General features: G+C 38.4%; 1 protein-coding gene across 6 annotated transcripts in view; it reads right to left on the reverse strand.

The window, feature by feature from the left end:
• PIR (pirin) overlaps nucleotides 1–16,569 on the reverse strand; it is a 108,483-nt gene that overhangs the window by 33,212 nt on the left and 58,702 nt on the right. For all 6 annotated transcript variants that reach the window (XM_054544351.2, XM_002831412.4, XM_063721155.1 and 3 more), the window contains exon 6: nucleotides 7,839–7,923. In XM_054544351.2, coding sequence (XP_054400326.1) covers nucleotides 7,839–7,923 — 85 coding nt within the window. The remainder of the gene's footprint in view (nucleotides 1–7,838; nucleotides 7,924–16,569) is intronic.

Genomic DNA, 16,569 nt, shown 5'->3' on the forward strand with positions numbered 1-16,569 from the left:
AGGTGAGGAAAAGCAAAAAGGTTCATAATATCAAGATTTTCCCATAACAGCTCTCCATTTTTAACATTCCAGATCCTGCCTTTAAGTATCTAGAGGCAAAGGTGCTGTAAAAGAAAATGAGGAAAATAAACAGAGTGGCTGTTGAGGGCCAAACTGTGATACAGTCATTCAGAAGACAAGGGGGACATGAGGACAAGAAGGCACATGTTTCTTGGAAAAGATTGATATTTTTCTAGAAATATAGATTTATGTCCTTCATAATTAATGGTAACAAACAGTGTTATCTGTAAATCAGTTTACAGCAAAAGGAAAGTCAGATTGCCTTGAGCCTTGCAAGAGATGGTAAAAGTCACCATTAAAAAACTACTTACTCTTATTTTAGCCAAGATCTAATATGAAAAACGTGTGGCCAATGTGAAAGGAATCTGGTACTGTCAGAAACTCGACAAATTAGATTCTTTGTAAGTGATGCACCGTCCAGCTCAATTCCTGATATCAACTGCCTTCCAAATCATCACTGCATGAAACATCTGTTTTCTGCAAGATTAGCACAACCCAAGAGAAACGTGCCTAGCCTGAAGGAAATAAAGAGATGGTAAAAATCGATTCAAATAGTATTTATGGGAAGGAACTCAGATAAAACCTAGTCTGATTCATGAGAAACGTTTTCAGTCTCCCTTAACTGGATTTCCCTTGGGATGTATGCATTTTCCCAGTATCAGGGATAGGATGGTAGCAGTGTATGCTTCTATTGCTATCCAATTAGTCTGTTAATGATACAACCAAGTCAACATTAAATTAGTTAGACTGCAAAGCTTATGCCAAAAGCCAAACATAACCCAGACATCCATGTCAAATCCCTTTACCATGAGTAACAAAACAATCAAATATTATAAACAAAACATGTCCAGGACCCAGCCAATGGCCTACACATTTCACGAAATATTTGATACAACAAAGCACCCAAATAAAAAGAATTTAGACAGTCGTTGGAGTTTATGATGGAATTTGACCTGGAAAGGTGGAAAAAAAAAAAAAAAGACAAATGGTGACCTTGATTTGAATTACTTCATAATAAAATTTGTACAGCATAATTTTACCATCCAGTATGTCTGATGACAGGCAGCCAGGACTATCAAAGCAGCAAATAATGAATGCTTTATAATACTTGAATTAATTGTTTGGCACTAAACAGAGAAGCCTCAAACTTTGTATTTGTCACCTGATGCAGTGGAAGCATGGATGAGTCTGTGTGTGTGTGTGTGTGTGTGTGTGTGTGTGTGTGTGTAAGAGAGAGACAGAGATAGGGGAGGGAGGGAGGGAGAGAGAGAGATACAGACAGACAGACTGAGAAAGAGAGAACACTATAACTTAAAGTGATGTATTGGAAAAGAAAGGATCTTTTGCTTCATAGCTGGGTTCATAACACACTTGTTTAAAGTGGGTTTACAGACGCTCAATGCTAAATGTGCAATTCTAAGCTATTTCCTGTTGTATCCCTATAAAAATGTTTTTGAGGCCGGGTGTGGTAGTTCATGCCTGTAATCTCAGCACTTTGGGAGGCCGAGGCGGGAGACCTGAGGTCAGGAGTTTGAGACCAGCCTGGCCAACATGGTGAAACCCCATCTCTACTAAAAATACAAAAATTAGTTGGGCGTGGTGGCGGGTGCCTGTAATCCCAGCTACTCAGGAGGCTGAGGCAGGAGAATCGCTTGAACCCGGGAGGCAGAGGTTGCAGTGAGCCGAGATTGTGCCATTGCACTCCAGCCTGGGCGACAAGAGCAAAACTCCGTGTCAAAAAAAAAAGTGTTTGAGGCTGGGTGCAGTGGCTCACACCTGTAATCCCAACTTTGGGAGGCCGAGGTGGGCAGATCACCTGAGGTCAGGAGTTCAAGACCAGCCTGGGCAACATGGTCAAACCCCATTGCTACTAAAAATACAAAAATTAGCCAGGCATGGTGGCATGCGCCTGTAGTCTCAGGTATTCGGGAGGCTGAAGCAGGAGAATCACTTGAACCTGGGAGGCAGAGGTTGCAGTGAGCCGAGATCACACCACTGCACTCCAGCCTGGGTGACAGAGCAAGACTTCATCTCAAAACAATAACAACGACAACAACAACAACAAAACGTGCTTGAAAACAAATCTCAGGTTTAAAATTCATGATGACAAAATAAAATGCAAATACAGCTTTGTAAACTGACAGATATACATTCTCTCAGGAGGCAATATAAGGTGATGTCTGAGAGCAGAGCAAAAATGAACATGAACCATACACTTCCTGCTAGTGGGATTGTGGAGAAACTGGTATTCTATATGCTGCTAATAGAAAGTGTGACTGCCTCTTTGGATTGCAACCTGACAATGTCTTTTAAAACTAAGCATGCATAGACCTGGTGACCATCCCTGGAAACCTGTTTCATCAAAATAAATTTCCACATGGGAAGGCAGATACACAAGGTATTCATTGCAGACCAGTTTGCTGTAGCCAAGCACTAGGAACAAAGTGAATTTCCATTGATAGAAAATAGCTAAATACATCATACTATGTATTTAGATGATGTAGAATATCACTGTTAAAAGGAGCCACCATTAATGATGAGTGCCTGTAGTCCTAGCTACTTGGGAGGCTGGGGTGGGAAGATCTCTTGGGCACAGGAGTTCGAGGTTGCAGTGAGCTATAATTGTGCCACTTTACTCCAGCCTGGGTGACACAGAGAAATCCTGTCTCTTAAACAAAACAAAACAAAAGGAGCTATATAAGTAAATTGGGAAGGATTTCCATGGGTATTTTTCAGTCAAATAAATAGGACGTAAAAGAGTAGTTACGATTCCATTTTAGTAAAATGACAAAATAACCTGATATCTGCATATATTTGAATGCACATATATGTCAGTGTAGAAAAATAAGTGTGGAGAAAAATACAGCAAGATATAATTCAAGGATATACCTGTGATCTATATGGTGAGGGTACTGGACATAGATAAGGGAGGACAAGGGATTGGAGGAAAGCAACTCAAAAGTAAAAGATAAAAGCACTGCACTAAAAGGTTAAAGCACACATACACTTATACTTATTGTTATAAAAATCACGGATCGTGAAGGCTTATGTTTAAGCAAATTAATCTAAAATTTTTCTGTACTTAAATAGCCAGAATGGAATCCAAAATTAGTAGAAGGAAAGAAATAATCAAGATCAGAGTAGAAGTAAATGAAATTGAGACAAAAAAATACAGAAGATCAATGAAGTGAAAAGTTGGTTTTTTGAAAAGATAAATAAAATTGACAAACCTTTAGCTGGACTAAGAATAAATGAGAGAAGACCCAAATAAATAAAATCAGAAATGAAAAAGAAGACACAATAACTGAGACCACAGAAATACAAAGAATCATTAGAGACTACTATGAACAACTATATGCCAAGCAAATGGAAAACCTAGAAAAAATTGATAAATTCCTGGATACATACAACCTACCAAGATTGAACCATGAAGAAATAGAAAACTTCAACAAAGCAATAACTAGTAATGAGATAGAAGCCATAATAAGTCTCCCATAAAAAAAAAAAAAAGCCCAAGATCTGATGGCCTCACTGCTGAATTCTACCAAACATTTAAAGACAAATTAATACCAATCCTACTGAAACTCTTCAAAGAGACTGAAGAGGAGGGAGTACTTCCAAATTTATCCTATGAGGCCAGCATTACCCTGATACCAAAACCAGACAAGAACGCAACAAAAAAAGAAAACCACAAGTCAATATTGCTGATGAACATAGATGCAAAAACTCTCAACAAAATACTAGCAAACTGAATTCAACAGCACCTTAAAATGATTGTTCACCATGATCAAGTGTGATTCATCCCAAAATGCAAGGATGTTTCAACATTCAACATACACAAATCAATAAATGTGACACATCACATTAACAGAATCAAGAAGAAAAAACATCATTATTTCAATAGATGCTGAAAAAGCATTCAATAAAATTCAACATCTCTTTATGACAAAAACCTTTAACAAACTGGGTACAGAATGAATGTACCTCAAAATAATAAAGGCCTTATTATGACAAACCCACAGCTATCACCACATTGAATGGGAAAAAATTGAAAGAATTCAGCTGAAAAACTGAATTCTTTCTTCTGAGATCTGGAACAAGAAAAAGATGCCCATTTTAACCACTTTTATTCAACATAATACTGGAAGTCTTGTCTAGAGCAACTAGGCAAGAGAAAAAAAAACAAAGGGCATTCAAATAAGAAAGGAAGAAGTCAAACTAATCTTGTTCACAGATTACATCATCTTACACTAAGAAAAACTTAAAGACTCTACCAAAAAAAAACCATTAAAACTAATAAACAAATTTGGTAAAGTTGCAGGATACAAAATCAACATACAAAAATTAGTAGGATTTATATACACCAAGAGTGAACAATCTGAAAAAAAAAATCAAGAAAGCAATCCTATTTACAATGGTTACAAAAAAAGATTATAAAATACCTGGGAATCAACTTAACCAAAGAAGTGAAAAATCTATACAAGGTAAACTATAAAACACTGATGATAGAAATTGAAAAGGACACAAAAAAATTGAAAGCTATTCTGTGCTCATGGATTGGAAGAATTAATATCATTAAAATGACAATACTACCCAAAGCAATTTACAGATTCAATGCAATCCCTACCAAAATGCCAATCTCATTCACAGAAATGAATCCTAAAACTTATATGGAACCACAAAAGACCCCAAATAGCCAAAGCAATCCTGAGCAAAATGAACAAAGCTGGAGGCATCACACTGCCTGACTTCAAATTATACTACAGAGCTATAGTAATCAAATCAGCATGGTATTGGCATAAAAACAGACACATAGATCAATGGAACTCATTTTTTGACAAAGGTGCTAAGAACATACACTGAAGAATAGACAGTCTTTTCAATAAATGGTGCTGGGAAAACTGGATATTCATATGCTGAAGAATGAAATTAGACCCCTATCTCTTGCCATAAACAAAAATCAAATCAAAATGAATTAAAGACTTAAATTTAAGACCTCAAAATATGAAACTACTGCAAGTAAACATTGAGGAATATCTCCAGGACATTGGACTGGACAAAGATATTTTGTGTAAGACCTCAAAAGCACAAGTAACCAAAGCAAAAATAGACAAATGATATTATATCAAGCTCAAAAGCTTCTGCACAGCAAAGGAAACAATCAATAACATGAGGCTGGGTGCGGTGGCTCACGCCTGTAATCCCAGCACTTTGGGAGGCCGAGGCAGGCAGATCACTTGAGGCCAGGAGTTCAAGACCAGCCTGGCCAACATGGTTAAACCACATCTGTACTAAAAATACAAAAATTAGCCAGGCATGGTGGCACACACCTGTAATCCCAGGTACTTGGAAAGCTGAAGCAGGAGAATTGCTTAAGCCTAGGAGGCAGAGGTTGCAGTGAGCAGAGGTCACGCCACTGTACTCCAGCCTGGGTGACAGAGTAAGACTCTGTCTCAAAAAAAAAAAAAAAAAAAGTGAACAGACAACCCACAGAATGGGAGAAAATATCTGCAAACTACCTATCTGACAAGGGATGAATAACCAGAATATATAAGGAGCTCAACAATACAATAGCAAAAAGAAATCCAATTTAAAAATGGGCAAAAGCTCGGAATAGACATTTCTCAAAAGAAGACATACAAATGGGCAATAGGTGTATGAACAAAATGCTCAACATTACTAATCATCAGAGAAATGCAAATCAAAACCACAACGAGACATCATCTCACCCCAGTTAAAATGGCTGTTATCAAAAAGGGAATAACACATGCTGGTGAGGATGTGGAGAAAGGGGAACCCTTGTATACAGTCAGTGAGAATGTAAATTAGTACAACCATTATGGAAAGCAGTATGAAGGTTCCTCAAAAAACTAAAAATAGAACTACCATATAATCCAGCAATTCAACTACTGGGTACCTATTTAAAAGAAAAAAATCAATATATCAAAGAAATATCTACACTCTCATGTTTATTGCAGCATTATTCACAAGGTACAAAACGTAGAATCAACCTAAGTGACCAGTAATAGATGAATGGATAAAGAAAATGTGATATAAATACACAATGAAATATTATTCAGCCATAAAAAGAATGAAATCCTGTCATCTGCAGCAACCTGGAGAGGACATTCAGTTAAATAAGCCAGGCACAGAAAGACAAATATTACACGTTCTCACTCTTATATGGGAGTAAAAAAGTGGATCTCATAAAGATCTCATGAAGACTGATGGTTACTAGAAGACATGAAGGGTAGGGGTCTGGGAGGAATAAAGAGAGATTGATTAATAAGTACAAATATACAATTTGATAGAAGAAATAAGATATGGTGTTTGATAGATCAGTAGGACGACTACTGTTTACAACAATCTTTGTATATTTCCAAACAGCTAGAAAAGAATAATTCAAATGTTTCTAGCATAAAGAAAAGACAAATATTTAAGGTGATGAATATCCTAATTATACTGACTTGATCTTTACAAATTATATGAACATATTAAATTATCACATGTACCCTGAAAATATGTACATCTATTGTGTGTTAATAAAAAAGTAAAATTATTTAAAAATAGACCAGACACAATGGCTCATGCCTGAAATCCCAGTGCTTTGGGAGGCCAAGGCAGAAGGATCGACTTAAGGCCAGGAATCTGAGACCAGCCTGGGCAACGTGGTGAAACCTCCATCTCTACAAAAGAATTAAAAAATTAGCTGGGCGTAGTGGCACACATCTGTAGTCTCAGTTACATGGGAGGCTGAGGCAAGAGGATCACTTAAGCCCAGGAGTTCAAGGCTGCAGTGAGCTATGATCATGCCACTGCACTTTAGCCTGGGTAACAGAGCGAGACCCCATGTCTACAGAATAAAACAATTGTAAAAATTAGCCAGAATTAAAAAAAAAAAGGAACAAAATAGGCCTTAAATACTTGGGACTTTTTAATTATTCTTTGGATTCAAATGTCAATCTAAAGGTAACCTTTACATAACAACACCTATATCAAGCAAAATCTGTATCTCAATCAAGTGGGCACTTGTGTATAAGTAACACAGGTCCGAATTTGCCTTCAGGAACACTGTGAGTCAATAGGAGCTGGAAAGTCAGGAGACAGGGGTATTTTCCTTGCCCTACCTCATGCAGTAAGTGTTTGGGTGGCCTTGAGCAAGTGACCCATCTTTTAGGCCTTCCACACCTGTAAATTGAGGGGTATGGCCCACAAGGTCTAGCCCTAACATTCTGTGAGTTCTTCCTGATTTTCTTTTCTTTCTTTTTTCTTTTTTTTTTTTTTTTTTTTTTTTGAGATGGAGTCTCGCTGTGTCTCCCAGGCTGGAGAGCAGTGGCATGATCTCGGCTCACTGCAACCTCCGCCTCCCGGGTTCAAGCGATTCTCCTGCCTCAGCCTCCCGAGTAGCTGGGACTACAGGCGTGCGCCACCACGCCCAGCTAGTTTTTGTATTTTTAGTAGAGACGGGGTTTCACCATGTTGGCCAGGATGGTCTTGATCTCCTGACCTCGTGATCCACCCGTCTCGGCTTCCCAAAGTGGTGGGATTACTGGCGTGAGCCACCGTGCCCGGCCTCTTCCTGATTTTCTTAACTTGGAAGGTCCCAGCAGTATTTGTCAATTTAAACACAATTAAACATAAACAAGAGTTCATAGAACTTTGTGCTGAGTTTCAGAAACAAGCACATTCCAGAGAAAACAGCCCCTTGTTGGTTTTTTGTTTTTGTCTTTGTTTTTGTTTTTCCTGACATGACTACTAAACCCCAGAACCCATCATACCTTTAGGGATAGGTTGGGAATGTTTTGCTCCTGGGTCCAATTTGAAGTCCAAATATAAGGTTGGTGTGCGAGTGTAAACCTTGGACTGAAAAGGAAAAGGAAACCATCAGTGTTTTTTTCTAAGAATAAGGTTCTTCTTTCCTTCAGCTGGCCCTTCTGTAATAGGCCTGGGCCTGGATCCATTATATTTATAGTTTCTCCTAGGGAAGTGTTAAAGCCGAGGTGGGCTGCTAAAACAGCCCCTCTTAAAGGTCTTGGTCTGGAAGTTAGCCCTCCTAGCTTTACAATGTGGTTGACAAGCTAATTTCAGGATGACAGCTGTCTCCCTACAGCCAGTTCTCAAATATGGTCCAATAGTAACATTTTACTGGCCAATAGTTGCTCCAACTTTCCCACTTCCGGTCTTCCACTCGATATGGTAGGTTATCTCACAACCAAATGTATGTTTCTTCCCCATGTCTCAAGAAAGCCATTTCCATTTTGAAATTTAAAAATGTGGCCTGCACATATTTTTCATTTTTTTTTACTTGGCCCTCTGGCTAACAAAAATGGTCCGACACTGCTCGCCTGAAAAAGCCACAACTCCAAATGTAAGAAAGGCAAACTTTTGCAGGATTTTCCATTATAAACAGTAACTTTTATTCCATCAAGAGTTAAGCAGAGTTTCTAATTTAATATAATACCATCCTGAATCATTGGCATAGACTAAAATTCAAGGGATTAGAACTGTTGCTACAAACTTTATGATGTCTCATTGTTTATCACAAAGCTCCAGTGGTTCTAGTCTACTTTATAAACTTAAAATGCATATGAAAATGAAAAAGCACATAACCTTAAGCTTGGCATGGATGTGTAGTAACTGGAATTTTCATACACTGCTGGTGGGACTATAACTTGGTATAAACACTTTGGGAAGCTGCTTGGCCGTGTGTAGCACAGATGAATATATGCATCATCTATGACCCAATATTCCAACTCATAGGTGTATACCTAACAGTCACCTAAAGACAGGCACAAGTACCTTAATAGTGACAGAACTGATAATAGCCCCAAACTGGAAATAGTCCAAATGTCTTTAATAATAGAATGGATAAATGAAATGTAATATACACTGGAATACTATACACCAAAGAGAATGAATGAACTCAACTACATGCAACAACTCAGGTGAATTTCACAGGCATAATATTGAGCAAATGAAGACAGACACAGAAGATCATACACCGTATGATTCCATTTCTACAAAGTTCAGAACAATCCAAAATTAATTTATGACGTCAGAAGTCAGAAAATTAATTACCTTGGGAAGGTTAGTAACTAGAAATGGATTTTAAAGGGGCTTCTGGGGGCTGGTAATGTTCTGTTTCTTAACCTGGCTGCTGCTTTTATGAGTGTATTTACTTGGTAAACATTCTTTGAGCTGTATACTTGATCTGTGTACTTCTCTGTGTATACGTTATATGTTAATTAAAAGATTACATTCATTAAACACATGCGTTTTTAGACAAAAAGTGAGAATCTGGAGCCCAGAATTATTTACTCTCCTTGATAAAGGCATAATTTTGTGGAGAATAATGATGCAAGCTCCATGAGGACATGAACATTTCTGCCTTTGTTACCACTGAATTCTCAGGGCCAACCCACTATGTCTGTCAAATACTAGGTGTTCAATAAATATTTATCGAATGATGTTTCATAATGGAAAACTCCATGTATAGTAATACAGTTATTGACAGTAGATATATGTATATATGAAGAGATATATGAATATATGTACTGACAGTACATATATACACAAACACACACACACACATATATATATACTGTCAACAACTGTATTACTATTCCATATACTGTCAATAACCGTATTACTATACATGGGATTTTACATACATATACACACACACAAGTGTGTGTGTGTGCATATGTGTGTGTATGTATACATATATATATATATGGGGCATTCATCAACATCTTTACCTACATGTAGCAAAATGCGTCTCTTCAGGACAGGTGAATTTGGTATGGCCAAAATATATGTCTGTACATTAAATTTTGAAATAAAGAATCGTGAGTAATGTTGACTATCAAAAGATTTTTTTCCTTTCCTCTGAGTGTCTCCTATTGAAGCTTTGGGGTTTAAAATGGTCTGGTAGAGTTTTGCATGGCTTAGAAGGTCAAGCTGCATTAATACAGCTTCAAAGACTAGAAAAGCAAATTCCCTCGTGTATACGTAAATGAAACCAGAAAGACCTGTGACATCAAGTGCAACCTGAGGCCAAAGATTCACAATCAATCAGAAGAGCTTGAAACACACATAAAAGAAGGGCAGCACACAAGGGGCACAGGATCTGATTCTCTAGGATCATTAGGTGTATAAGGCACCATCTGGAAAGGGGCTGGTTTTGTCTGATGAGGACTTCTAAAATTACCTCTAAAAAGATCAAGGGTAAACTTCTTATAATATCGAATGACTCCTCTGTTCAGGCAATATTTCGCTGTCCTTCAGATAAAGATCCCTGTTTGGTTTAGGCATCTTTTTCAACCTCTGCCTTAGTGGCAGATGCAGTATCCCTTCCAACAGAGAAGAAATGCATCACAAAGAGGTTCTTGCTTTAATTTTTGCTAGCACTCTCCCAGAATGTGGCCATAAAAATAATCTTGAACTGGAAGTCAGGAGTCTTTCATGCTGTATTGTTTTTTCTTTTTTCTTTCTTTACCTTTCTTTCTTTCTCTCTGTCTCTCTCTCTCTTTCTTTTTTAAATTTTCTTGTAGAGATGGGATTTCGCCATGTTGCCCAGGCTGGATTCGGACTGCTGAGCTCAAGCCATCTGCCCGCCTCGGCCTCCCAAAGTGGTGGGATTATAGGTATGAGCCACCGTGCCCAGCCAGAGGTATTGCTTTTTCTGCTGACCAGTGAAACACTTTTCTTCTTCTGGGTTAATTCGCTCATCTGAAAATTTTGTGAGGGTACTTGCTGTTGTTTAAGTCTATTTCTGGTTCTGAAATTCTGATTCAGAAAAGTAATGTTTTCCTCCACACTCTAATTTTTAAAATTCCCTTCCAATTTCTCAGACTAGAGCTAAAGAGAAGTGAGAATGTGGCTGGGGTGAGGGAGGGCAACTAGAGCTGTGGAGAGTCAGTGGGAAAGCTCTGGTTAACTTGCTGTATTCTTGCCCTCAACTTCAGTCATCAGTCTGCCCTCCTGGCTGGCTCTTTTTCCTTCTTCCTTCCTGTCTCTTGCTTCTCAACTTAATCCATATTGTTCAAAAAATAGTAGCTACCTCTCTAAGATTGCAACTACACAGGCACAAGCACACATGCAGGTGTATTCACACTCACACAGAACGTTTTATATTCATTTATGTATTCATCTTAAAAATTTTAAACAGAAACCAATGAGAGACTTTAATAAAGCCACAAAATATATTCTATTGTCTCACAGTGTGAAAAAGTCTAAGAGGAAATTTTTAATTCATTTTGCAGATGTTTTTCACAACATCTTTAACCTAAAACAGAATTCCAATTCTAGTATTCTTTTCATATTGGGAACTGGATCATTGAGGGTGTCAGTATAACATATGTCTTGAATAATGAACTACCTCAAAGCCTTCAAAACTGAATGTATATTATTCTATTTAAAATAATCTATAATGAGGCCGGGTGCAGTGGCTCACGCCTGTAATCCCAGCACTTTGAGAGGCCAAGGCGGGTGGATCACGAGATCAGGAGATCGAGATCATCCTGGCTAACACTGTGAAACCCCGTCTCTATTAAAAATACAAAAAATTAGCCGGGCGTGGAGGTGGTCGCCTGTAGTCCCAGCTACTCGGGAGGCTGAGGCGGTAGAAGGGCGTGAACCTGGGAGGCGGAGCTTGCAGTGAGCCGAGATCCTGCCACTGCACTCCAGCCTGGGCAGCAGAGCGAGACTCCGTCTCAAGGGAAAAAAAAAAAAAAAAAAGGTGATGATGTCAGCCTCAAATGTACCTTGAGCAAACCTGGATTCCGTCTTTCCATTACATACACTGCTGATTTTCAACCATAAAGAAATCTTCCTATTAGGCACATTGTTTCCTGTGTTGTTTTGTTTATTTTTATGTATAGTATTAAACTATTAATAGAACCTCAAAATAGAATGATAATTTAATTAAATCATTCTTTTTTGGTTAAAACTTAGCTATCAATGAATCTATTTCCACAAGTCAAACAAATTGGTCCATAAGAAACTAAAAGAAAATATTCCCCTATAAATCTGTTGCAACATGCACAGAGCTAATGCACTCAAATTCTATCAGTGAATTTGTTTTTGTTTTTTTTTCCTTTTTTTCTGTTTCAGTTCTGATTAATAATGCCTGCAGAGGTACTAAAATCCAAAGCTCTTCCCCTTTCATCTTTCTTTCCATTTCACAATCCTGTGTTGAAAGTATTTAGGAAACTTTCCTTTAAAGTTTTAGCCTATATTTCAAAAGCCTAATGGCTTAAAATATTATGGTTCAAATATTATGCAGGGAATATTTCTAGAAGGTAAGTAATTCAATTCTTCATAAGAGATTAAGGGTAAATTTTGGCTAACCTACAACAGGGCTGCTACCAAATCCAGGAAAACCTTGTCTCTCCTTCCCTATAAATATGTCAGAACCAAACCCATAATGAGTCTCAGACACCACTCCAATAATGACCACAAAACAACCAACACAAAACAAGGTCTATAAAACCACTTCCTTCCAAACTCCAACTACCTTCATCTTATGTCCTTCAAAGACTTCCCATTTACCCTGGCTTTTGGTAGGATACCCTTGTCAAGCTGGCTTCCTTCCTCTGCTTTTATTCATAAATGTGATCTTAATTAGGAGATGAAATCACTTCCACATGGAAGCTATGTGGCTTAAAAACATCTCCCCAAGAAAAAGAATGCAGCATGCTACGTTGCTATGTATGAGTGTGGAAAAGGAAGTATCTTGAATTTCGCCACTGCTCCTTTGACAGATAACTGCTGCCCATTGATTCCCAAATGCTGCTGTTTTTACCACCATCTTTGACCCTCCCTAAAAGCAAGTGGCAGCAACGTAGTGTCATAATGCTTTGTGAATGTAATAAATTGTGAATGTAATAAATGCATTCACAATTCTTTGGGGGAACTATTTCAAAAGCTCTTTATGATTTAGTTATTTTTCAGGAAATGCACTCAAATTGTCAACCTTACTATAATATGTTGCTTAAGGAAATTACTCTAAGTAACTGTATTAATGAGTGCCAATCCCCAATATCCTATAAGAGAAAGAAACAGTGTTTCTACTTGTTCCTAGACACGCACCCCCCATTTTGGACAATTCCCCTAATGTTGGACATTGTGTTTTATGGGGTTTTTGTGTGTCAATGTTAACTTTTGACGAATCTCTTTGCACATAAATCTTTGATTACATTTCTATTTTTTTCCTTCACAGTGAAATTATAGGTGTAAAGGTTAAGACATTGTGGCCAAAAGCAAATTGTTCAACATAATCATCTGGTTAAACAGCAATTTTGCTGAAAATCTCTACTGCTAGTCACTGCTTTTCCTAGTCTTGGTAATTTTGCTACACCACAGGGCAGCCTTTCAACTCTTTATGTGCTCTAAATCGTTTTTTCCCCATCCAGTCTCCTATTGTTAGAAAGTTAACATATTCCAACAGATCTCCTATTGTTGCACATTTTTTTTCCTTGTCACAAACATAGAATGGAAAAATTAATTGCTGAAAAAAGGTAAAAGTTAAAAAATAACCACCCCCCCAAAACCTTTGGAAAATGGACAAAAAGTAAGGAAACAAGCTTAATCTGAAGAAAAAAGTTTAAAGGCACCACCTCCACAGTACAAGTACCATTATCTCAACAACCCACATCTAGCAGTATCTGTTCTTGAACAAATCATCATCTGATCACTTGTTATACTAACTTGCTTTCATCCAAATTGGTTTTACCAAATCACTTGGTAACTACCTTTAAAAAGTGCCCATCTCATCAAAGTGTTGATCATCTTATTTTTTTTCATTGTAGTTCATTTAAAAAGCAGAAATCGGTATCTCCTTACTCTTTAAATTTGACTATTAGTTTGGGTGATATTATTATTAATTTTAAAATAATAGTAACTATTATTAATATAACAATAGCAATAACTAAATATGTTGAGGGCTTAGTATGTACCAGGCACTATTTTAGGGGCATTGTATGTATTAATTAAGGCCACTTGCATTTCTCTTTCAGTAAACTATCTGCTCATTAACCTATTTAACTTTTCATTCACTTATCAATTAATTTCCTCATTCAAAAAATATTGGTTGAGAATCTATAATGTGCTAGTCATTGGATATATATTGCTGAATAACAGTTCTGCTCAACCCTTGTGAAGTACTACTTTCTAGTGAAGAAGATAATTTAGCAAATTAAATATAAAACTTTAAAATGTGGTACTTGCTAGAAAAGAAATAAATAGGATGCAGAGAGAGAAAATAAAATGAGGAGAGTAAAGGAAGTCCTCACTAGGGAGATTACATTAAAGTGAAGACTTGAATAAGAAGAGTTGAGGGTAAGAGATTTCTGGGCAGAAAAAAGAGAATAGCATGTGTGAAGGCCATGAAGCCATAAAGAGCTTGAAGTATTCAGAAACTGAGAGGAGAGCAACATGGCAGACATAAAGTGGTTGCTGGAGCGAATGACATAAGTTTAGAAAGTTAGGAAAGATTCAATCAGATATAGACCATAGTATGGCATTTGGGATTTCTTTAAAATACAATGAGAACACATTGAAGAAGAACCAGATCCAATTTTCATCTTAAAGAGATGTCTTAAGCTACTATATAAAGAACTGGAAGGGAGTAAGAATAGAGGAGAGGAGACTCCTGAAGAGGACGCTGGAGTGGGCCAGAGAGAGATGGGAGAGAAATAGGTAGATTTGAAATAATATATTTGGAGATAGAAAGTTTTTGCTGAGGGACTGGAGGCAGTGGGTATAAGGATGGCCATCATGTTTCTACTTTGAGCAGTGAGTGACAGTGCCAATTATTAAGATGGAGAACACTGGAAGAGAAACAAGTTGTTTGTTTGCTGTCAAGACAGGTGAGGGTGGGGAGACCAAGACTTCAACTTTTGCTATTTTAAATTTGACATGCCTGGGCACCATGCAAATGGAGATGTCAAGTTGGCAGTTGCAGATAAGAATCTACATAGAGCTCGAAGGGGAGGCTTGTACTGTGAATATCAATCTGGGAGTTGTCAGACTATACATGGTATCTAAATCCATGAAATAAATAAGCTCACTTAGGCAGATGCTCAATGAAAGAAGACTCAGGACTGAGATCCAGGGAAGTGAAGTGTTTAAGGGTCTGGCCAAGAAAATGGTGTCACCTGGAGAAAGGAAACTGAGAAGGAGCAAAGAGCAACCAGAGACACAAGAATGTATTATCTCAGAAGCCAAAGAAAGAGAGGCTGTGGAGAAAGACAAAGCAATCAAGCCATGGAGAGGAAGAGCTGACATGAAGAAGGAACCAAAGAAAGAAGAAGAAGGAGAAGGAGAAGAAGGAGAAGAAGAAGAAGAAGAAAAGAAGAAGAAGAAGAGGAGGAGGAGGAAGAGGAAGAGGAAGAGGAAGGAGGAGGAGGAGGAAAGAAAGAAAAAAAGAAAGAGAAAGAGAAAGAAAGAAAGAAAATAAAAGAAAGAAAGAAAGAAATAAGGAGGAGGAAGGAGAAAGAAGGAGGAGGAGGAGGAAGGAGAAAGAAGGAGGAGAAGGAAGGAGAAAAGAGGAGGAGGAGGAAGGAGAAAGGAGGAGGAGGAGGGAGGAGAAAGAAGGAGGAGGAGGAAGGAGAAAGAAGGAGGAGGAGGAAGGAGAAAGAAGGAGGAGGAGGAAGGAGAAAAGAGGAGGAGGAGGGAGGAGAAAGAAGGAGGAGGAGGGAGGAGAAAGAAGGAGGAGGAGGAAGGAGAAAGAAGGAGGAGGACGAGGAAGGATAAAGAAAGAGGAGGAGGAAGGAGAAAGAAGAAGGAGGAGAAAAGAAGGAGGAGGAGGAAGGAGAAAGAAGGAGGAGCAGGAAGGAGAAAGAAGGAGGAGGAGGAAGGAGAAAGAAGAAGGAGGAGAAAAGAAGGAGGAGGAGGAAGGAGAAAGAAGGAGGAGGAGGAAGGAGAAAGAAGGAGGAGGAGAAAGAAGAAGGAGGAGAAAGAAGAAGGAGGAGATAGAAGAAGGAGGAGGAAGGAGAAAGAAGAAGGAGGAGGAAGGAGAAAAAGGAGGAGGAAGGAGAAAGAAGGAGGAGGAGAAAAAAGAAGGAGGAGGAGAAAGAAGAAGGAGGAGATAGAAGAAGGAGGAGGAGGAAGGAGGAGGAGGAGGAAGGAGGAGGAGGAAGGAAAAAGGAGGAGGAAGGAGGAGGAGGAAGAAGGAGAAGGAGAAGGAGAAGAAAGACAGGGAGAGGGAGAGGAGGAAGGAGAGGGAGAGGGAGAGGAAGAAGGAGAGGGAGAGGGAGAAGGAGAAGGAGATTACCACCTCTGGTTTGGCCACATGGAAGTCAGTGGTGACTGGTTTCAATGGACCAGTGTGGATGGATGTCAAGTTGAGAACATCAAGGAGGTAGGACAGTGGAGATAAAATGTGCAGACACATCTTCAGTGATGTGTGACTGTGAGAGGGAATGGAAAATTGGCGGCTATGAAGTCAAGGATGTTTGATGCTTCTCATCAATTTACATGGGAGGTTTTTTTCTTTTTTTCAATAAA

The sequence above is a fragment of the Pongo abelii genome, chromosome X, assembly GCF_028885655.2.
Source record: "Pongo abelii isolate AG06213 chromosome X, NHGRI_mPonAbe1-v2.0_pri, whole genome shotgun sequence".
NCBI lineage: Eukaryota > Metazoa > Chordata > Mammalia > Primates > Hominidae > Pongo > Pongo abelii.